This window comes from Nematolebias whitei, chromosome 16, assembly GCF_014905685.2.
Source record: "Nematolebias whitei isolate Nwh7 chromosome 16, NemWhi1, whole genome shotgun sequence".
Classification (NCBI taxonomy): domain Eukaryota; kingdom Metazoa; phylum Chordata; class Actinopteri; order Cyprinodontiformes; family Rivulidae; genus Nematolebias; species Nematolebias whitei.
Genome location: NC_056513.1, coordinates 5,721,101 through 5,743,937, shown reverse-complemented (window position 1 = coordinate 5,743,937; position 22,837 = coordinate 5,721,101). Strand labels below are relative to the sequence as shown.

The window sequence follows — 22,837 nt, the reverse complement described above, 5'->3', positions numbered from 1 at the left end:
CAGGACATTATTATGTGCAGTGTTCCTTCAGTGTAGACTGAACTAGGCAAAAGGACCTTCTCCTACTCCGCTCCCGTTTCCTGGAATATCTTACAAAAAGATTTGAAGCTCTCGACCTTGATTCTCCAAGTGGCTTTAAGAATCCATTAAGTTCCTGGCAAAAACCAATGCAGACATGTTCATGTTTTTAGTTTTCTACACCACCTTATAAATCTAGCTGTTTTTTTAAACTTTTTCATTTAAATACCATTTTATTTTCACTTGTTATCAATTTGAATGCATCCTTTATGATTGTCGTTGTAGTCGTTGTTCACTGTTGTCATCACTTTTTGTTAAAACCATGTCTCTCTTGTAAATGAGTTCCCGAGGCTCAATGGGATTAGCATGTATAAATAAAGGTTGAATGAATAAAGTATTTTTTTAGGTATATAGGTATAATTATACTAAGCAAAAGTTTATGTTGAATTTTATTGAATTGCACAGATATAAGTACTGTATGTAAGGTTTAAGTAAAACTTAAAAGAGAACATGTTGACAGTCATTCTGTTTAAAATCAGTCAGTTTTTTCTTTCACTCATATCAGAGTTTAAGCTAATTTGATGATAATAAGGCTATCATTTATTCACGAGTATTAGCATTAAATTTCAAGTTTAAATTTAATTTATAAACAGGCCTCCTCCACATGGAAACAATGCTTTAAGAGTCCATAAACTGAATTTTTTAAAACTGGGTTTCATAGTGTGAGATTCCTGAAATGCCACTGTTGTGTTCTCGTAGACAGCTTAAACACAATGTTGTGAAAACAGTGATGTTTAGTCTTGGGTAGACGAGCAATGACTAACTGGGCTGTTCACGGATAAAATGCTCAACAAATTATGTATAAGTACAGGGTATTTTGCGTTAATTGCCATACACAACTTGGGCCAACTGGTAGGTGAAGAAGCGCTCCACGTGACCAGAAAGGGGCAGAGCAAAAGAATAAAATGATTGTCTCTAATATCTTATTCTCTTCGGGTCGAGAGTGAGGTTTTGCTTCAAGTGGAGGAGTTCAAGTATCTTGTTGTTCTGTTCACGAGTGAGGGAAGAATGGAGCGTGGGATTGCCAGACGGATTGGTGCAGTGTCCACAGTATTGTGGACTCTGTGCCTGTCCGATGTGGTGAAGAGTAAGCTGAGCTGTAAGGCAAAGCTCTCTTGTTTACCGGTCGGTCTACGTTCCTACTACCCTCACCTATGGTCGTGAACTCTGGGTAGTGACAAAAAGAACGAGATCATGGATACGGTCGGTTGAAATGAGTTTCCTCTTCAGAGTAGCTGGACTCTCCCTTAGAGATAGGGTGAGAAGTTCAGTTATCAGGAGAGACTCAGAGTTGAACGCTGCTCCTCCACATCGAGAAGAGCCAATTGAGGTGGTTCAGGCATCTGGTAAGGATGCTCCATGGGCGCCTCCCTAGGGAGGTGCTTTGAGCATGTCCAACTGGGAGGAGACCTCAGGGAAAACCCAGGACACACTGGAGAGATTACGTCTCTCGGTTGGCCTGGGAACGCCTTGGGGTCCTCCTAGAAGAGCTGGATTGAGAGCTGTGGAAAGAGATGTCTGGACCTTCCTGCCCAAGCTGCTGCCCCCGTGACCCGACTTCAGACCAAGCGTAAGATAATGGATGGATAGTATCTTATTAAAGGCTTTAAAAACTATAGGAATGATATGACAGGAAAAATGTATTGCTTCTGATACCGCAACTTTTTATTAACATCGTTGTAGACCTTGAAACCAGTAACCGGTCCCTGCCTCACCAACCTGCTCTACTCGAAAAACGGCAAGTTGATGAAATACGATTAAGACTAAAGAATGAAACGCTGTGTGATCAGTAAAATATCTGTGAACAAGCTGAGAGAAACAGACAAACACAGCGAAATGAGGAGAATTTAGAGAAAGACCCAGTAATGTACCGAATGTAGGAGGGAGGGCCGCAGACGGAGAGATGAGTAGAATGCAATAATTTGATAAAGCAGCTGAGGAATGGAGGTTTTTCTACACTCTGACGCTTTTAGTCCCATTTCTACTTTTTTACGGCAGATTTCATCATATTACCAAAGGCCATTTTGGCTCTATTGTGGATAATGGGCTGCTGTGGAATTATTGGAGATGCTGGCTTAGATAATGGTCATTCTCTCTGTCTCCATATCTCTCCCCATCTCCCCTGCTTTTGAGGGGGAGGAAGAGGCGTATAGGAAATAAAGGAAGGGAAGGAGGAGAGATTAATGGCGTACAAAGATGGGCAGAGTTGGGGGCGATGAAGATAGCAGAAGGTGCAGAGCGTAGAAAAGGCAGCCTAATGTGGAAGACAAAGGAAGGTAAAATGGGTTGTGCTCTTTGGATTGTAGCGTTTTTGTTCCTGCTCTGACTGATTTGTGAATGTTTGCCTCTAATACAATAAGTGCACAAGAAAATTGGATTTATTCCTCATTATATGGCCTCTCCAGAGCAAGTAAGCCACCAGAACAGCACACAGTAACTTGAATATGCTTCCTGTGCTGAACTAATCTGGACAGTATATGGAGTTTGTTATAAAAACATCTTCGTGTGGAAAGCTGCAGCCGTAAATTAAAAGCAGTAAAAACGATGCACCTTTGTTGCGCCTCACCTTTCACCTGTTGAAGATTTCTGCTGCCACAAAGATGAGACACAATCCAAACAACTTTTTGTGCTTTAGCTAAACTAAATGTAACAAGCGGTGCGCCGACGTTCCTCGTCACCGAGGAATTTGACTGTAGTTTCTGAGATTAATTTTTCGGACTGGATCTGAATCGGGAATGCAGGTGAACCTTAACGTTTTTGATGCAATATATTAAAGTGTGTAGGAGTTACACTGTGTATAAGAATAGAGGTAGGTTTTTGTTTTGCTTGTCCAAAGCAGCGAAGAGTGACAGATCCTGGCAAGGAACAATTTTATCCACCCCCATGTGCAATGACAGAGCCAGAGGTTGGCCCACTGGCCATTGGTGGCCTTGGCTACTACAAATTAATCTTTGGCCACCCCATAATTTGCGGAACCTATACTTTTAAGCAATATAAATACTAGATGGCATTGTTTCCTCAAATGATTGGGTTGACTGGTTTAGATTTTGACAGGGCAACCCAATTTTTGATAGGAACCTTTTGAATTCTTCAAGTCATCCAGCTCACAAGATGCACACATGCACAGACAGATGGACTGACCGGGTATTTCCAATTTCCCCACTTCACTCTGTGATGCGGGACAAAAATTATTAGTTTGTTGTCTGTGCATCCTTGTTCAGTCTACTGCTGCATTTCATCTAATCAACACTTAACCAACACGTTTGGTTAAAAGCATAGTTTGCTTGTATTTGTTGCCTCTGCATTGGTTGATTTGTCATAATCCTTCTGCCTACATGTTGTGGTAGCTGCTGAAAAATAAACAAACACTTTTATACGCCACAAAAAGCAATTATTAACATAATTTTCCTGTGTATCGTCCCCATTAACTGACTTCCATCCAGATGAGATATGTTTAAGTTATATAAAAAAATAAATAATGTCAACTTTGAAGGAAAACCTTGAAAATAATTATCAGCCATGGCTGAAAAGCAAAAGCAGACCATTACTGTATGCATTTGCCTGCCTGTGTTTTCAAAATCATGAACCTTTGGACAGATTCTCATGAAGCTTTCAGAAAATAATGGATCTACATCTACAGCTTATTAACTTCTGGACCTGATTCAAGGTGGCTACTACAGACAATGGACCTTAAAAACACACAAAAATGACTAACTCCACCAATTTCTCAAAATTTGAGACTAAATTTTGGTATGGGAGTAGCTGAGAGTCATCCCTAGCACATATGTGCAAACATGATACAAGATTTTTCTTGTACGTTTTATCATTACCTATTTGCTATAAGTTCTGTCTGTTTATAATTTAATTTAAACTTTTTGGGAATAATGATTGGCTGTACCTCGTCAGGGCACTAACGACCAATTATTATGTGATTGTGATAGTCATTAGTCATCCATGGTCATCCACTGTCATTGTGATGGTCTTCCTTTTACATGTGAATGTCTAGTTCTGACTGTCAGCAACAAACTGGTTGATCCACTAGAATAAGGTGCTATTTATAAGACTGAATTTGCTGCAGGGTCTCAGACTAAAGAAGTCTTTTGGATAAAAGACAAAACTTTTCAACAAAGAAGAATCCATCCAGATGACCTGACTGAACCTTGTTGGATACTCCCAACTCCATTCACGACGTCTTTGCTTAAGATACTGGCTATAACTGTTGGTCAACAATGTTGATTTGTTAGCAAAATATATCCTAAACCTCTGAATGGATTTGAGTGAAACTCTACAATGTAATCATTGGGTATTACAATTTAGACTCAGTCCAAATTAAGATCGCCGCCACAACTTATTAGTTCAATTTATTTATACAGGTTAGTCTTATTGAGTCACGAGGACTCATTTACAAGAGAGACCTGATTTAAACAAAGAACACAGATGAGGTACACACAACAGTAGATAATCATATAAAAGCATATAAAATGAAAAGTAAATAAAATAGATGATACAAAAACAAAACAGGCTACATTAAAAAGTTATGTAAAATACTAAAAACAGGAACATGTCTGTGTTGGTTTTTGCAATGAACTTTATTTAAAATCCCTTAGAGAGGTCAAAGTCAACAGCTTCAGATATTTTTTGCAAGGTGTTCCAGGTTACATGAGTCCAGTAAGTGAAGGTCCTTTTGCCAAATTTGATCCACACTGAGGAGACGCTGCAGGTAATGATGTCTTGAGAGCGCACACTGTAGCTGCACTGACGAAGTGGCATGTAGGAGGCGATGTATGAAGGCAGCAGACCAAGGAGCGATTTAAAGATGAAAATGTACCAGTTTGAGAGTCTGTGTAAAGTCAGTGATGACCAACTGACCAGTGAATACAGAGCGCAGTGATGGGTACGGTAATTATAGCCAGTTATGATCCTTAGCGCAACAGGATAGGCAGCATCCAACATCTGCAAGGTGCTTGCAGGAGCGTTCATGTAAATAATGTCACCATAGTCAATGGAGAGGAGGAAAGTAGCAGTTATAGACATTAGCCATCACAAAAATGGCAGTTTACAGACATGGAACTAAAATGTAGGTGTGGTCGTAGCTGAGAGTCATTCCCTTGATAGACTGAGCGCTATTACATATCATGAGGTCTCACAATATCACATAAGATGGCACAAAAGGTCATTTACAAGCTTTGACCAAAACAGCAGTTGGTCTGTCCTTTCTCGTGATAGGAAGATTTGAGTTTAAACTCCGGCACGGGAGGCGGCAGGGCATATGCATTCCTGTAAGGAGTCGTAGATCTTTAAATATTGTTGGTTACTGCAAAGAATGTAAAGGGATTTTCTAAGCGTGTGTGAGCAGACTGGCCTCTCCATTAGCACCTATAGAGCTGTACACGGTGGCGTATATACAGCATAGGACGACGGCTATAGAAGAGGACATCGCTGAAATATGGTGGGACTGTTGGAACGGTGGGGGTAGTTATAGGAGTGGTGAAATGATGATGAAGAGGATGGAAGCAGGAGATTGTTAGAGGATGTGAAATCAGGGGGGGATGAAGAGAAGAGAGAGCCAGAAGAAAGACAGGAAGAGAGATGGAGAGACTGAGGAGGAAAATAAAAGGGAAGAGGAGGGACTTATTGCCCTGAGACTACAGCAGAAAAGATAGGAAGAGAGCAGGAAGAGTGATAGCCTTACAGCTGTACCTAATGGCTTCTCTGGAGAGGAGAGGAGAGAAGAGAGGGATGGAGGGAGGGGAGCACAAAGCTGGAGAAGACATAATGAGGGGGCCATGACACAGGTACGGATAGATTCGGAGATGGAGGGAGAGACAAAGAGAGGTGGAGGTTATACGACCACTCTATAAAGATGGAGTCAAAGAAAAACAGGAGGAGTGGGGGGGGGGGGGGGGGGGGGGGGAGATTGGTGAAGGAGCAGAATGATAGCCACTGAGGCAGGGGACGGATGCAGACGTTAAAAAAGCAACCTCGAGAATAAAGATTGATGAGCCTGGATGAAGAAAAACAAATGTGAAACGGGGGAGAGGGAGAGAGAGAAGAAAAAAAAAACAAATGAAAACGGGAGGAGTAAGGAGGGGAGCGCTGTGGAGCGAATGAAGTGGACGAGAAAAGTGAACAAAGCAGGGAGGAATGAGGGGAAGATGGATGGAGCTGAAGGGTAGATGGAGAGCAAGAGAGCGAGGGAGGAGAGAAAGTGGGAGAAGCAATCATGTGAGGAGGAGATTGCAAGCGGAGCACAAGGAGGGAGGTGCGACAGAAGAGGAGGAAATTGAGGAGGAGGTTTGCTGGGTGGGTAAAAGGGCAGTTTTCTGTAACGGAGGGAGGGAGGTGAGCCGAGATGGGAGGATGGACGGATGTGTGGAGCAGATCTTCACCTCCGTTAACAGCCGTGTAATAGCGCTGATCGCAGCTGTGAATAATTCAAAGCCTCTAGTTGGGAACTCTCGCCCAGAAGAGACCAACTAATCAGCAGGGCGATACGATAACCTTCCAGACAAACACAGGTGCTACCGCTCTCCACACCGGGGGGGGGGAGACACAAACGCACCGGTCTCCCTCTTCATCCTCGCACACAACACACCAACGTCCCAATTTTGTCAAACACGCACCAGTCATTTTACACACGTTGCCACGCACAGCATCCCTCTTGAGCTGCTTGCTGTGCCTTTAAGGTCTCCATGGCAACCGTTTCCAGGGTGATTTACTGTAGCACCTGGTCCCTCTCGGGGTGGTATGCTCGTCTGCTCGCCTCAATCGCTCCCACGGCCACCAGTGATCTCATACCCCCCTCCTCCTCGATCTGATGGCGGCTCGTTGTCATGACCACAACCTCCCGTCCTCCCGCCGTTCGTCACGCCAAGCTGCAGGTTGTCCGCCTTGAACCACGCAGGGCACGGAGAAGGCAGTCCTATAGGTGATCGCAGGAGGTTTTGCTTACAAAAGTTTCACCGTATCCACCCAACGGTGAAGAGGAAAGCCAAAATGGACAATTAGCTGATTAGATAATTAACCGAAAATTAACGGTTCCTACAGTCAAGTAAGCTTTCAGCGAATTCGTGAAGGAAAAAATCTTGCAGTGCTGCTTGTGAATACATTTATCTGTTCTTTTTGTATCTGTGTATAAGATAGATGGCTAACGGGTTTGATTGCCACCACTTTTAGACTTAAGGTTTGCATTTTGCCTTGCCAGTTGTTCTACGTTCCTACCCTCACCTATGGTCCTGAACTCTGGGTAGAGACTGAGATCTTGGATACAGGAGGTTGAAATTAGTTTCTTCTGCAGGGGAACTGGACTCTCCCTTAGAGATGGGGTGACACGTTCAGTTATCAGGAGAGACTCAAGAGTAGAACCGCTACTCCTCCACGTCGAGAGGAGCCAGTTGAGGTGGTTCAGGCATCTGGTAATGATACTTCCTGGGCACGACCTCTCTAAGGAGGTATTTCAGACATGTCTGATTGGAGAAGACCCAGGACACGTTGGAGAGACTGTGTCTCAGTTGGCCTGGGAACGCCTTGGAAACCTCCCAGAAGAGCTGGAAGAGGTGGCTGTGGAAAGAGATGTCTGGGCCTCCCTGCTCAAGCTTCTGTCCCCTCAACCCAACTTTGGAACAAGTGGAAGATAATGGATGGATGGATGGTTTGCATTTTATCATCAATGTCTTCATGGATTTAGAGTAACTATTACATGTATTTGGAGAGGGAAAAGTTAGCAGCTAATGATAGCATTTGCTTAGTTAGCGAATACCTGAAAAAAGCGATGCCCTGTGCACCTGGCAGGTCAGTCAAGGCACTCCGCAATCCTAAAACACCAATCTTTGAGGTCAGTTGAGTGAATGTTTCTAAATCATTCACGCTATTATCAGTTTTTATTCCGTTACTTTTTTCAACACGTAACTTGTTACGCAATTTTTGTGCCATTAACGTTCAGCTCACAAAGGACGTTCTTTCTGCTGCTCCCTTCCTCAGTGGTCGCCACAGCAATCTAACTCGCACCAAGACATGGCAATTGTTTTGTTTTTTTATGCCGGATGTCCGTCCTGACGCAACCACGGAGGTACCACAGCCTTCTGTGTGGAGCAGAGAGCTGCTATCGAGGGTGCCTGGGGGAACAGATGGTGGGGGTTGAAGACCTTGCTCAAGGACCCAGGTTGGGTCAAATGAGGGTGGAGACAGCTGTGCGCGTTTCACCTTTCCCACCCACTTTTTGATGTCAGTCTAGGTTTGAACCGGCGATCTTCCGATCACCGGCCCTCCTTCTCTACCCTCTGCGCCACCACTCCACCATTCCTGCTCTGACGTTTGGTATTTGTGCAATTTTTACTTTTAGAAATATTTAGATTTTTCAGCCATGTTTTTCGAATTGAAAATGAACGGCGCTCTTAACATCCTTCAAATCCTTTTACGGTTTAAAACTTTTTACTGCTCAACTTTTATTCTGGTTCAGTTTTTTTCAGCTTTTTTTCTGCTCTTTTCAAACGCTTTCTGCTCATTTAAGCTTTTAGGTGTTTTTTTCAGCCTCTTTTTCCTCAATTCAGCTTCTTTCTGCTTTTCAATTACTTTTAAGGTATTTTCTACAAACGTTTGGATTATTTCTCATTTCTGCATTTTGTGATTCTTTTAAATAACTTCAACTTTTTACGCTCTTCAGCCTCTTGTTGCTAAATTCAGCCTTTTTAGTTTTTTTCAGCTACATATTTTCTTAATTCAGAATATTTGTGCTAATTTCAATTTCTTATTTTGGCTAATTTCAGATCTGCTCAGCCTTTGCCTGTTTCAGCTTATTCTACTAATTTCTGCAACATTTTTGCTCTGTTCGGCTTTTTCTACGCATCTTTGCCATTTACTGCTTTTCTAATTTATTCCTGCTTTCAGCAAATATCAGTCGTTCAAATTTAACTCGTCTTAACAGTTTAGAGAAGAAATCTTTTCGGCTGGCTTCAGCTTCTTTAGCAGCTTTTAGCAAAAATCATTCACTAAAAAATTCTCCCTTCATTTTCATAGGAAATGCAATTTTTCTATTTAACTCCTCATCCATTAGCAAAATGACTGGAAAAATTTTAATGAAACTTAAAATATATACAGTATCGATCTGGTCGTGCATGCAGAGATTTTCATCGGATCAATTTTTGGAGTCAACCCAATTTAAGCCCCCAACTGACTTTAACAAACACAAACATGACTTCACCTCATTCATTTTCATAGATATTGAGCTAATAATTGGTGTGGTAGTAGCTGAGAGTCATCCCCAACACCTACCATACTTGCCACCATACACGTCACTTTGTTGCATCTATTATGTGTCACCGCTGACAACCTGGAAACGTGGGACGGTGTTGTGCCAAAAATCAAATGGTGGTCACGGGATCGTGCACGGGAGGACTTTAACAAGAATTTAACAAGATTAACACTTAAAAACAATTATTTGTTTGTTCGACGTTACAGTAAAGGTGTGTCTCAGTTGAACTTTTCCTTAACAAATGCACTTTAACGGTCAAATCAGCTGCATTTCGCCTGGGCGATGTAGCGAAATGCAGCTGATTTGACGTTTGCTCCAGTACACCGGAGCGAGACGAAGGTGGCTTGGTATGGCAAGCCAAGTGTCTCATTAATAGCCACTTTTACCTATTAATGAGACACTCGGCTTGCCATATGAGTCGAAGGCCCTCTAGTGGCTGAAAATGGTAGTGTTCAATATTTTCCATGTCAGAATGAATGAAATCCTCAGATCTCAGCTAAAAATTGGGTTATAAATGGGGGCGGGTGGGTAAATACGTCGCTTTGCTGTATAATTTTCAGGCATGCTAATTTATGCAAAAACACCTGCAACTTATACAGCTAACATTACGATACTCGATGTGCTAACAGATCGTGTTGAGCTTTGGTTCAGTCCTTGGCTTCCATTCAGCAGGTGTTGTGCATTCTTACAAGAATCCTAGTTTAATAATTAAAATATAAACGACAGCTAAACTGCAGATGGGAACAACGGTTGTGCTTAAGAGTAAAACTGCCTAATGCTATTTAGTTAACACGCAAGACGACAAACAATCTAAAGTCCAACATTCTTCAACTACAGTTTCCCATAATCCACAGAAAATTACAGAGGAGCCAGATTCCATGTGACATATTAGGTAAGAAATCCTGAGAGTAACAAATGACAAATGTTGCTAATTATTTTTTACAATAAAGTGCCTAAAGTGAGCATGTAATGTATATGTATCCATCCAAAGGGGCTGGCAGTCAAAAATAAACACAAATCAGTGGAATCGTCGTTAAGGGATTCATAGTTTAAAGAATTTCACGCTACACGACTGCAAACGAGCGTGAAGTGACATTCCAGGCTGTACGCTGTCTGTGGGTGGCATCCTGCGTCTGCGGAGAAATCACTTTGTCGAGCACGGCGCCTCCAAGCAGCGCTCCTGCTGCAGGGATTCATTTACTTAAACTGATCCGCTCCTGCATGCCCACATGCATTTCACAGTATCCCTGCATGGCATCGTGTTGGCTCGGTTCTGGGTTGAGGATCATCCCGGGAAACCCTGTTAACCCAGCTTTTGTGTTTGTTTTTTGGAAGGAATGCGCGATGGCTATTACGGAGATTATTTTTCCCTGTGTGCGTGAGTGCACGCGTTCAGAAGATTCAGAAATGGGCCAGTTAGGGTTTAGAAAAGAGAAATGCTGGAGATTAAACGGGCCTCTGCGAGGAGCGGGACTCTTCTCCTGCAGTTTAAATATAACTCTCCTCTGGGAGAAGTCGTGTAAGTTTGTGTGTCTGTGTCAGCGAAGGTAGATGGGCGTGTTGCCGCTAATGAGAAAAACTAAATTTTCACTTACCAGTATAGATTGTTTTTACTCAATCACTTCGTAGGAAGAATAGCCCCACAACAGTTGGGACGTAAATGCAAAGATTCTCCCAATAAACATATTTACTCACAGTGAAACGTACAAAACATCAAATATACAAACCTGTTCCACGTGTGAAGCATCACCTCACCTTTAAACAACAACCATCTAAGGGGAGACCAGTTCTTTGGAGAGAACTTGTCCCATTCTGGTCTGACTTAGGATTCTAGCTGTCCAAGGTTCTTCCTCACTGGATGGGAGCAGATGTTGTGAAACCCGTTTCTGCTTTCCTGCATTGATGGAGCCTTTCCAGATGTGTGAGCTGCCCATGCCAGAGGCTCTAATGCACCCCAATACCATCAGAAAAGCAGGTTTTTGGGCCGTGTCCTGGTAATGGTTTGGCTGGTCCCCTCCCCTTGTAAGTTTAGAGGATGTGGCGTCTGTGGTTCCCAAAAATAATTTTAGGTTTGCATCCGTCTGACCTCAGAACAGTTCTGGTCCATTTTAGATGAGCTCTGGTCCAGAGAAGACGGCAGCGGTTCTGGATGGTGTTCACATCTGGCTTCTTCTTTGTCTGATAGAGCTTTAAGCAGCATCTGTGGATGAACTGTGTTTACAGACAAGGATCTGTGGAAGTCTTCCTGAGCCCAGAACAGAACCAGACCTGGTTTTAATGCAGTGGCCCCCGAGGGCCCGAAGATCACGACCATCCAGTGTTGATTTTCAGCCTCGTCCTTTGAGCTCAGAGATTTCTACAGATTTTTCTAATCTGTTGATAAAATTATGATCTGTAGACGAAGGGAGATTTGAATCAGTCCTTGTACCGACAACCTGCCAATTAATCTATACTCAACAAAAATACTCACATTTCACTTTTTTACTCACATCAAAGATCTAAGAGTTTATCCATGTACACAAGAAGCTTTTATCCTGCAGTCAGCATCCCACTTGCACTCTCCCTCAAAGCTTGGGACATCTGTGTCATTGTGTTGTGCGATAAAACTGCACGTTTTACAGTGGCCTTTTATTGTGGTCAGCCTACGGCACACCTGTGAGTTAGGTGGATTAAATCTGCAAAGAAGTGCTCACTAACACAGATTTATATCAATTTGTGAACAATGTTTGAGAGAAAAATACTTTGTGTTCATAGAAAAAGTCTTAGACCTTTGAGTTTAGCTCATGAAAAATGGGAGCAAGAACAAAATGTATTTTTGTTCAGTGTAATTAGTTGTAAAACACTTGTTTAGCTGTTTCTAATTCACATCACTTTTTCCTGCTCTCCTGCTGTCAAAAAATGTGAAATTTCTATATTTTCTCCCAAAATGGTTCAAATTCTTAATTTAAAAATGTTTATTTTGTTCCTTTGTTAATAAGTTAATGAGATTGTCAAACCATTTCCTTCCATTTATTTCTTACATTTTACTCAAGATCCCGACTTTTTAAAGGTTTGTTGTAGAAACATTTAAATTCAAGGACGGGCTTTCAGTTTTAAGGGTTGCGTTGGTCCAGGCCTTTGATAAAGGAAGGTGAGGTAACGTAAAGCCCAATGAAAACATCAATGTGTGTGTCAGAATATCTTTATTTCCTGCTCTGTGGGGATATATTTTCATACAATGAGGTCTGGCTCAGCCATCTGCTCGGGGTTGGTGTGTTTTCATATGTGCTTGCGACTTCATAAATCAGTCAGCAGCTGGTGCAACAAGCGTTGTCCTGATGTTTTACCTTTGAGCCTCAATAACCGAAACGACACATGAACAAACGGCGATCTGAGGACCCGACTCTGTCGTCCAACCCTCTCTAGAAACCTCAGTATCCTCAAAACAAAACAAAAAAGGTTTAATTTGGACCGGACATCGAAATGACTAGTCATAGGAATCTGTTCACAGGTTTAATGTCTTATCACACTTTCAACCAGACATGCTAACTATGCTGCAAGGCTTTCATCATCAACACAATAAGAAAACAAAAGTTGTCTTCAAATACATCTGCTGAGAAGAATATGGTTTACAAAATAGGTTCTTCCTCTTTGGGACAAATGGGATGTGAGATCTACAGACGGATCGGTGCAGCTTTCACAGTAATGCGTACTCTGTGCCGGTCCATTGTGGTGAAGAGAGCTGCAAGGGGGAGCTCTGTTAACCGGTAGGTCTACGTTCCAACCCTCACCTACAGTATGATCACGTACTTGGAGAAGTAACTGAAAGAAGCAGATCTTGGATGCAATCGGATAAAATGAGATTTCTCTGCAGGGTAGCTGGACGCTCCCTTGAAGATGGGGCGAGGAGTTCAGTTATCTGAGAGAGACTCCACATCAAGAGGAGCCAGTTGACGTGGTTCGGACATTCTTACCAGATCCTCTGGTTTTCTGGACATGTCCAACTAAGAGGAGACACTGGAGACTTTGGAGAAACATGCATTGTCCAACCTGCACCAGCCACAGTCGGTCCAGCCCCGGTCTTCCCCCGGCTCTGGTTTTGTTCTCTTTCAGCACAGCGCTACCTCGATGTGGACGGGGTCGTCATCACAAGACCGCTCGACTCTCAGCTCAGCAATAACTGCACCTCATCGTTTGTCCAGGACGCTGCTGCTGTTGTTAGCTTTCCCATTTTTTCTAAAGAAGATTAGGAGCTCTGTTTGTCACACAACCGGACAGAAGAAGAACAATAATCTAGCTCCATCTTATATTACAGATCTTATTGTTCCATATTTTTCTAACAGAGCGCTTTCTCTCTCAGACTGCAGGTTTACTTGTGGTTCCTAAAGTTTCCAAAAGCAGAATGGGAGGCAGATCTTCCAGTTATCAGGCTCCTCTCTTGTGGAACCAACTTCCAGTTTCTGTCCGTGAGGCTGACACGTTGTCCAGTTTCAAGACTTTCCTTTTTGATAAATCCTATAGTTAGGGTTGGTTTGTTATGCTGCTATAGGCTTAGACTATGGAGGACAAATTAACCTCATTTCCTTAAATTAATTGAATAGTTTTCATTTGATATTATTTCTATCTCATCGTGATTCTTGACCTGCCATTGTGTATCTGTTCCTCTCAAACCCAGCGGGTCGAAGAAGATGGCCGCTTGTCCTGAGCCTGGTTCTGCTAAAGGTTTCTTCCTCACGAGGGAGTTTTTCCTTTCCACTGTTGCCTTCATGCTTGCTCAAGATGAGAGTTCAGTGATCGAGTTAAATTCAAAGCGGTCTGCTCCTCAGATAGCAACACTCAAAACAGAGAGCGGAACCCGGGTCGAGCCGGTCCAGGTCAGGCCGGGCCTTACAATGCCAAAGAGCTGTTTGTCTCTCAGCTGGCCTGGGAACACCGTGGAGTCCTCCCAGAAGATATGGAGGAGGTAGCTGTGGAGCGAGAGGTCTGGAGCCCTCCTGCTCAAGTTGCTGCCCCTGAGACCTGACTCTGGAACAAGCAGAAGACGGATGATGGTTCTCCCTCGTTAAATATGGCGTGAATGTAAAACAACGAGTTATCTGTTTTTGAAAGATGTGATTTTATGCTTCATGGATGCAGGAAGCTTCAAGAGCTCCTTCGTTTCTTCACTTAAGTTGGTGCCGACTTCACAAGGAAGCCCTTACACGTTGTTCTCTTTTAGTGTTGCCAGATTGTCTTTATAAAAAGCTTTATTTACAAAGTTCTCCACCTTCAGATTGACTGCAGGTTCAGACCTGCTCAGGAAGTTGTTCTTCTCTCTCAGGTGGTGTTGAACCACGATGAATTGTCTTTTGCCTTTTTCAGCAGTAAAGTAAAAAAAAAGCAAAAATACAAAATCATGGATGCATATTCTAGTTTTATTTTATTTTAGACTTTTGCAGTTTCGGTTTCTTTATGTTTTCTTTGACTTGTTTCGGGATGAAGCAACTCTGCCGCGGATAAATAGTTTTAGGGATTAAAGGTCTGGAAACCAGGCAGTGAAGTCTCAGTGAATACTTTAATTACATCCTTTGGTAAACGTAACTTACTGAAGGAATCAGACACACCAGCCTTGTTGCCCAATCCAAATGTTTTTGTGTCATGACTTAAACAACTGAGTAGGCCTGTCACGATAAACAATAAATCAATTAATCGCATGATAAATGAAAATCATCGACCTCATTTTCATTTATCAGCTTTATCGTTTCTTCGTGTCTCTCTCTTTCTACTGAAGACACTGGATGACAAAAGGCTCAACTCCGGTGCTCTTCGCTGACTCCTCCCTTTCTCTTTTCTCCTTAAAATCCATTTAATCGTCCAAAGTTGCGTTTTTGGATCGTTAAAAGAAGCTAAGCTACGAGCTAAGCTAACAGGTCGACCTCGGGTGGGGAAAAAAACTTTTTGTCCAAGCTCCAAAATTCACGGTTGAAACCCGTGCCTTCGTCTAAAAAGTTGTTTTTCTCTGCAAAAAGAAGCTGAGAACTTGTTTACTGATTTTTTTTTTTATTAAAAGCTTTGTGTGAAAAATGCTAAAGAGCTCAAACCCCCGAGTGTCCGCCCTTTTGAGAACGGAAAAACAGGAACGAGAGACGGCGCATGTCACGTCAAGGGGCCTCCCTCCCATTTTTCTTAAAGGGGTATGCCGCTCGCTCCCTCACTATCCATCCTTCGGTTCAAACAGTCTTATACTGCCATCCAGTGGTCAAAAACTGTACTACAAACAAGGCAATTAATCGCCCAGCAAAATTTGTTATCGTGACAGGCCTGACATGTGTTAATTTTGTTTTTTGTTCATGTAGGGCTAATTAATATAACGCAACAGTTTAAAAGCAGAGAGAGCATCTTAACGAGCGTCTTGTGCAGGAACCCTGTGGTCTCCGTGAGCAACCTCCCTCCATCAATCGCTCACTTTCTGCACAAAGACCAGTCATCTCACAGCCGGGTTGCGGGATTTGCATAGCCCTGCACCTCTCAGAGATCTGCCGGGGGGGAGTCTGAAGGACACCGAGGCATCAATGATCATGGCTGTGACCTTCAGCTGGACCACAAGCTGTCGAGCTGAAACATAATGTGGACAGATGCACTTCCTGTCCACCGTCTCCGTCTGATTCCAGCTGCAAGAGTGTCCTCATCCAACCAACCCTCTCTCCTCTCCACACACACAGGCTGCTCCATCATACAACTGGGTGACAGATGTGAGCATCGTTTGAGAGCACAGCCTCCCAACGCTCTGCTGCCAGCCTCCGATGCCACACGCGTGTGCGTTACTTCAGGTGCAAACCGTCTGCTCGTCTTCGCTGCGTTTAGGCGTCTGCGATATTTCATGGTAACAAGTCCAACCTTTAATCCTCCCTCCTGAAAGATTCATCTCAGCTGGAGACACACACGCAGTTAACACGGTGGACACGCATTTCTGCTGCAGGATGCACGCACACACACATGCACGCATTTCCGCTCACTTCAAGCGTAATGCAATCACCTGGGCTCTCCATGCTTCCTAACCCAATAAAGCTGACAGGCTGCAACACACACAGACAAACAAACACACACATCCTCCGGAGTGACCGGTAATGCATTCATCTCCTCTTTCGTTCCGTCCTCCTCGTTTTCACGCCGAGCAGGAGCCGAGAGAAGAATGGATGAAGATGGTGTGAACTTTTGTTTTGTACTGTTAGCAAAACATCTCCTGAACCATCGGGCAGATTTAAATGAAACTCGTCTTCACATCTACAGCTGATTAACTTTGAGTCAACCTGATTCAAGATGGCCGCCACATCAAGCACAAAAGCTGCTATAACTCGGTTAACTTTACAAATATTGAGCTCAAATTTGACGTGGTAGTCGCTGAGGATTATCCCCAACATCTACTTAAAGCACAACTGAATGTTGTAGGCAACCTTGTCTGTCTGTTAGCAAAACATCTCATGAACTGCAGGAGGAGTTTGAATGAAACTTGTATTTTATTTATCGGGTGTACATCTACACCTGTAACTTTTGGTGTGAGCCCAATTCAAGATGGCTGCTGCAGCCAATTGACCTTAGCGTCCACAAAATTTGCTAAAACTCAGCCAATTTTACAGGTAGTAGCTAAAATTTGGCATGGTATTAGCAGATTGTCTTTGACAGCACATATGCCAAGCGCTGATTACATAAAATGTGTTTATAAAAAATGCACAGAACATTATTTTCAAGATTTGACCAAATTGGACATAACTGCGCCATTTTTCAACATAATACAATCTAAGGCTAAATCTGTTGTAGGCCTGTCACGGTAACTCATTTTACTGGGCGATTTATTGTCTGCAGAAATTATTGCGATAAACGATAATGTTTGAAATTTGACAATAATTAGTAATTATTGTCAAATTTAAGAAGAAATGTTAGTTAATTTTTGTGCGCAGTACCTTTTTTTGACCACTAGATGGCAGACTGAGGTTTTTTCCGAGGTTGGCCTGTTGGTTTAGTTTGTAGCTTAGTTTCTCAGCTTAGCTGCATTTACGATTTGGACGGTTAAAACAGATTTTAAAGGGAAAGAGGAAAGGGAGGGGTCAGTGAAGATCACCGGAGTTGAACCTTTTGTCATCCAGTGTCTTCAGTAGAAAGAGAGAGACACGAAGAAACGATGAAGCCGATAAATGAAAACGAGGTTGATAATTTTAATTTATCGTGCGATTAATGGATTTATTGTTTATCGCGACAGGCCTAATCTGGCGTGAACGGCGGGCGATATGCATTCCTTCAAGGAACCTGAGGCCGCTAATTAAAGTATTATTCAGGACAAAAAGGAGACGTGATTAATGAACTGAGCGTGTGTTTCTGGATGGTTTGTTTGGGTCTGTCCGAAGCTTCGGAGGATGACCAGGCGCGGCGGCGGCCATCACCGCTCCTCCGAGCGCCATCTGCTCCTCACCGCAGCAACTGTTGCCAGGGTACCTGCTCTCCTCCGAGGCTCATCACCTCTGAGCGCCGTCTTGATTTTTCTCCCAAAACAACATCAACTCGGTGATTTGCTGCCTCAATTCTTTGCTCGGTTTCTTTAATCTGACCATTTCTTCACTTTAAAGCTGCTTCGGACTCGACGAGCTTTATCGTCACGGCGCTTCAGTAAAGTCTTGTTAACCTGCGTGACTGTGGAGTAAACACACGGTGAAGTTTTCTTCTTTCCACCAGTCTTTTTCCTGTCTAATCTGTGTGGACAGGACTCTGGACCTCCTCTATTCAGAGGGGAGGAACTGAAGAAAAGAGGAGTTTGATGGGGGATGTTTAGGGAGGAGGAAAGAAAGAAAAGAGAAAGAGTGAGACGGGAAACAGGGACAGATCGTAGATCAGAACCGTCATGATTGAGCCATCTGCTGAGAGGAGGCCGGTGAGAGTCACGCACGCGCACGTGCACACATTTACCAGTGTAAAGATCACCACTGCCACCTGTTGGTGCATTCATACTTCTACACCGTCTCCTTGCAGCCATCTGTCTGCTGCTCTTCCATCGATGGAGGAGAAGAAGGAGCCTACGACCGGAGATGAGCTGCGTATCTCTGAGCATCGATCAATCTGGTCCGGCTGCCTTTTGAGCTCGTCCTGAGCAGCCGACTCTGTTTGCTCTGCAGGGTGTTTTCTTTGCTCTAATATATGAGGTTTATCTCCACCTGCCTCCTTTTCTAGGAAGAGCCGAGTCTCAACACGGATTATGAGGCTTTTGCTCCTTTCAGAACATATTGTGTGTGTGTGTGTGTGTGTGTGTATTAGAGAGTTTAGCCAGGACTAAGATTCAGGTCTGTAATCCTGTTGTTGCTGTTTCCCTCTCGCCTGCAGGTAAATGTGATTTGTTGTACACTGTCAGGAACTCGGGTCGGATGGGTGTTTATGTGCACAAACACTCTTTACCGCCTTGAATCGTTCGTTCCCTCTTTGGTTTTTCCCTCGTTTTTTTTAATTGCTAAACGATGTCCATTCCCGTTCAGCTGTCTAACCTTTAATAGATCCACAAATGGACAGTTCTCATTGGCCAGAGCGGGCCCTTTCATCTTATTAGAGATTAGCATACGGCTGAGTGGAGAGGGAAGTGCTCTTTATATGCTAATGAGACGAAAATGTATGCAGGCAGGACTAACCAGAGCCCCAACGGGAGGACTCGGTCGGGGAGGCCCGGATCCGAGTTAAAACCCATCGTACGCAAACTGTGGGAAGATTCTCTGGTCGTTTTATTTATTTTTTTTTTCCTCCACTTGATTTTAATTTCTCCGATTCATTTGTTGTTTTAAAGAGCTGTAACACTGAGGGGAACGTCTCCTCTGTCTGAAATTGCTTTGTTAAAGGGTGAGGAGCTTATTTTGCTCACTTTGTAAAATAAGAAAAAGGTGGTAACAATGGGCTTTAATTTTATTTTGCAGAGAAAAGTAGACTTTGTAGTTTACAATTGTTTCTGTCGGAGCAAAAAGGATGTGATTTGACCACAAGCCTCCAAAAGGTCAAAAACCTTTTACCTGCTAGAAGCTCAGAAGCTGAACTTGTGATGAAACAACCACACTTTTGATTAAAGTTGTTTCTTGTGTTTGTTTTTGCTATTGTTTCTACAAACGGTTCTGATCACATCATTTGCCTCTTTGGTCGAAACACTGGATTAATTTTACAAAAAGCTAAAGCTTCAGAAGCCGAACTGATCAGCTCCATACCAAATATCGCACATGCTAAATGAATCTGCCGAAAAAGCTAAAACGTTTGCTCCGCTTCAAAGCTAGCTAGAAGCTGAAAGTAGGAAGTGCCAAAATAAAACACGGCAAAATGCTAGCTACAAACTAAAAGTAGTAAAAGTCTAGCTAAAATTAGCAAAATGCTAGCTACAAGCATAAGAATTCAGAAGGCTAACTAAAAATGAAAGTAGCATAATGAAAACTAAAAGTATAAAACGGCTAGCTAAAAATTTAAAGTAGCAAAGAGTTTGCTAAAAGATAATAGTAGTATAATGGTAAAGCTCAAAGCAACAAAAGGCTAGCTCAAATTAGCAAAACACTAGCTAAAAGCTGTGAAATGCAAGGCTAACTAAAAACTGACATTAGCAAAAAAGCTAGCTAAAAATGTTGGAAAAAGTAGCAAAATGATTGCTAAAAGCTAATTGTAACAAAAGGCTAGCATAAAGCTCATGGTAGGAAAAGGGAACCTCAAACTTAATAAAACAAAATGCTAGCTATAAACTAAAAGTGGTAGCACCGATATTAGGAGTAGTGGGCTGATGCCGATAACTGATCTAATGGCTAATTTGTTTAATTTGTCCACCCCCAAGAATCTAAGTAAACAGCTACTTTTAAGCCTGTTTTAACATGAAGTCTTGAAACAGTCTTCCTAACTTGCGTTCACATTTTCTATCCTCGACAATTCACCATAAAGTTATCAAGTCTGTTACAAAAACGAAACAGTCACATATGGTGAAGGCCTAATTAGTATTGACTGCTGCAGCGGCTTCTTTTTTTTCTTTGTATAGAATGATTTCAGATAAATAATGCATTTCATTGAGGACGACAAAGATAACGTTACTAACACTGATATATATTTACCGCTACAGTCGATTTATTGTTCTGGATAAAGTTTTACAAGGTAATAATGGCCTATGCTAGGTTATCTAAATGTTGGCTTGATAACTTGAGAGGCACGTAGCTAATGACAAGCGGGTTGGAGGATTGAAGAGAATTTATTTTACAGATCAGTTAAAATAAACTTACCATGCTCTGTTCAGTAAAATATGCTACACAGTATTGCTCGCTGCTTTGGCTGTACTGAAAGTGAAACTTAAGGCCATGACAATAAAGAATCTCTGACTGACTCTCTGACTTGAAAGCAGTCCGCATGTGCCCTCTGCTGGATGCATTGTACAACTACGCCTTTTGCAAGTAAGGATACTGCTTGTTCCCAATGTTTGTACCGGTGCTTAAAAGGACCATTATCACCAATACGATATGTCCCCAAGTGCCTATATCAGCCTAAAATATCGGCCTTACCGATATATTGGTCGGGCTCTAGTAAAAAGCCATCTATAGTTATCAAAAGGCGAGCTAAAAGCTACTAGCAGAATGTTGGTTGAAAGCTAAAGGCAGCAAAAGGCTAGCTTAAATTAGCGAAAGACTTACTAGAAGTTTAAAAAATGCACAAAGCTCAAATTAGTGGCAGCAAAAGTTTAGCTAAAAGGTAAACGTAGCTAAAAGGAAGATAAAGGCATCAAAAGGATTGCTAAAAGCTAACACAAGCAGAATGGTGGCAAAAGTCTCAAAGCAGCCAAAAAAAAAAAAAATCTAAACGTTAAATGTAGCTTAAGAACACAAAAATAATCGGCACGCTGAATCAGATTTCAAAGAGAACTGAAGAGATTTTCTGCGTTTTTTTTATTTTTTATGGGGGAATTATTTTTAAATTCAGTTAAAAATTATAAAAAGTCTAAAAGTTACTTGAACCAGAAGTCATGGCACCCGTTTCCTTAATGAGCTGAATGTTTCGATACATGAACTGCTAAACTAGCACTAAACCTGTATTTGTAAGTCTTTGGTTTCATTTTATTTTTGTGGTTTACAAAAATGCCGAAGTTTATTGTTAAAAATAAACTGAACTCATGCAAAGTTGTGGTTTTGGCGTAAAATTTGTTGTTAAAGTTGGTTCATAAATTAGACGACAGATTAATCAGATTTTTAAAAAATATCCGTAAAGTATTCAGGAGAAGTTGAAAAAGAACAGGAAAAATAAAACGTTAAAAAAGGGTGCAAGGTGAATCAGCGTTCACGCGTTAAGTACGAATGTCGAGAGGTTCAAGGTGGATTTTCTTTGGATTCGTTACGGAAAATATAAAGTTTAAGAATTAAATTGTGCCATAAATGCTCTGATAACCCGGTCCGTGGTGATTCTGACCCGCTGCCTCCTCTCTGTCCCTCCAGGAACAAGGTGTGGTGGGAATGTCACGGCCACCCGGCGCAATACCCCCTCCTCACCCTGCGGGGGGCGTTGCCTCCGGAGTGGGACCCAACCAGGGGTCGGGTCCGCCGCCGGGCTACGCCAGCAACCAGCAGCAGGCGGCCATGATGAAGCAGATGATGGTGATGGAGAAGAGGATGCAGATGATGGAGCAGCAGAAGCAGCAGCAGATGTTAAGAGAGCAAAGGCAGCAGCAGCAGCATCTTCTGGCCGAGCAGGTGAGTTGAAAAGGCACACCTGTCGAGCGTTTACGTGTGTCTTGTGTGTTCAAACGTCCTCGCTTACGTGCGTGTCTGTAGCTGTGATGGGAACAGTCGATCTCCTCCTCTTCCTTGCCGTCTGGTTGCACACACTTCTTTTCACCATCTTCTTCTCATCTCTGTGGTGTGTGTGTGTGTGTGTTTTGTACCTGCTGGGAGAATTCATTGTTTCCATTTTATTCCTACCGTTGTGAGAGAGTGAGGTGTTAAAAAGTTCTGAACTATGAAGAAGGGACGTGACATTCAGGAACGATCTGAATCTTTTGAACGTCTCTTAAAACGAACTGTGGGAGTCCCTTTGTTAATACTTACAAACATGGGGACGTCCAACCGCACCACGCCACTGGCCATACCACGTGACTAACCATTTAAAAGATTGGCTCTTTTGAACCTTTTTTCAAGGAACAAATCCTCGATATCCAGCTCATTTCAAAAAGCCTTAAATCCCATCTCTGCCCTGAAGTTACCTCCTGCTGTGCTGCTTTTAAAACACAGATACGCTCAAATACACGTTTGAAACAAAATTCATCCATCTGGGGTTTAGTGTTGGTTCTGATCCGGATAATTTACTTTCATTTGCATGAGCAGCCTGTCCAGATTCACATCCCAACTGCCTAATAACAAAGAAATCATTCTGTTTTTTGTAGAAAGGAAAAAGGATCCATATATTCCAACGTGATAAGGTTTAAAATGCTATTTCTATCTAGATTTTGATGTGGTCCTGTTAGCAGTGCGGTCCTGTTAGCAGTGTGGTCCTGTTAGCAGTGTGGTCCTGTTAGCA

The 22,837-nt window shown here is 42.6% G+C and overlaps 1 protein-coding gene across 1 annotated transcript in view; it reads left to right on the top strand.

Moving 5' to 3' along the window:
* Positions 1-22,837, top strand: part of maml3 (mastermind-like transcriptional coactivator 3) — a 155,531-nt gene that overhangs the window by 126,285 nt on the left and 6,409 nt on the right. The window contains exon 4 of the mRNA XM_037689599.1: positions 21,760-22,014. Within this exon, the coding sequence (XP_037545527.1) occupies positions 21,760-22,014 (255 nt within the window). The remainder of the gene's footprint in view (positions 1-21,759; positions 22,015-22,837) is intronic.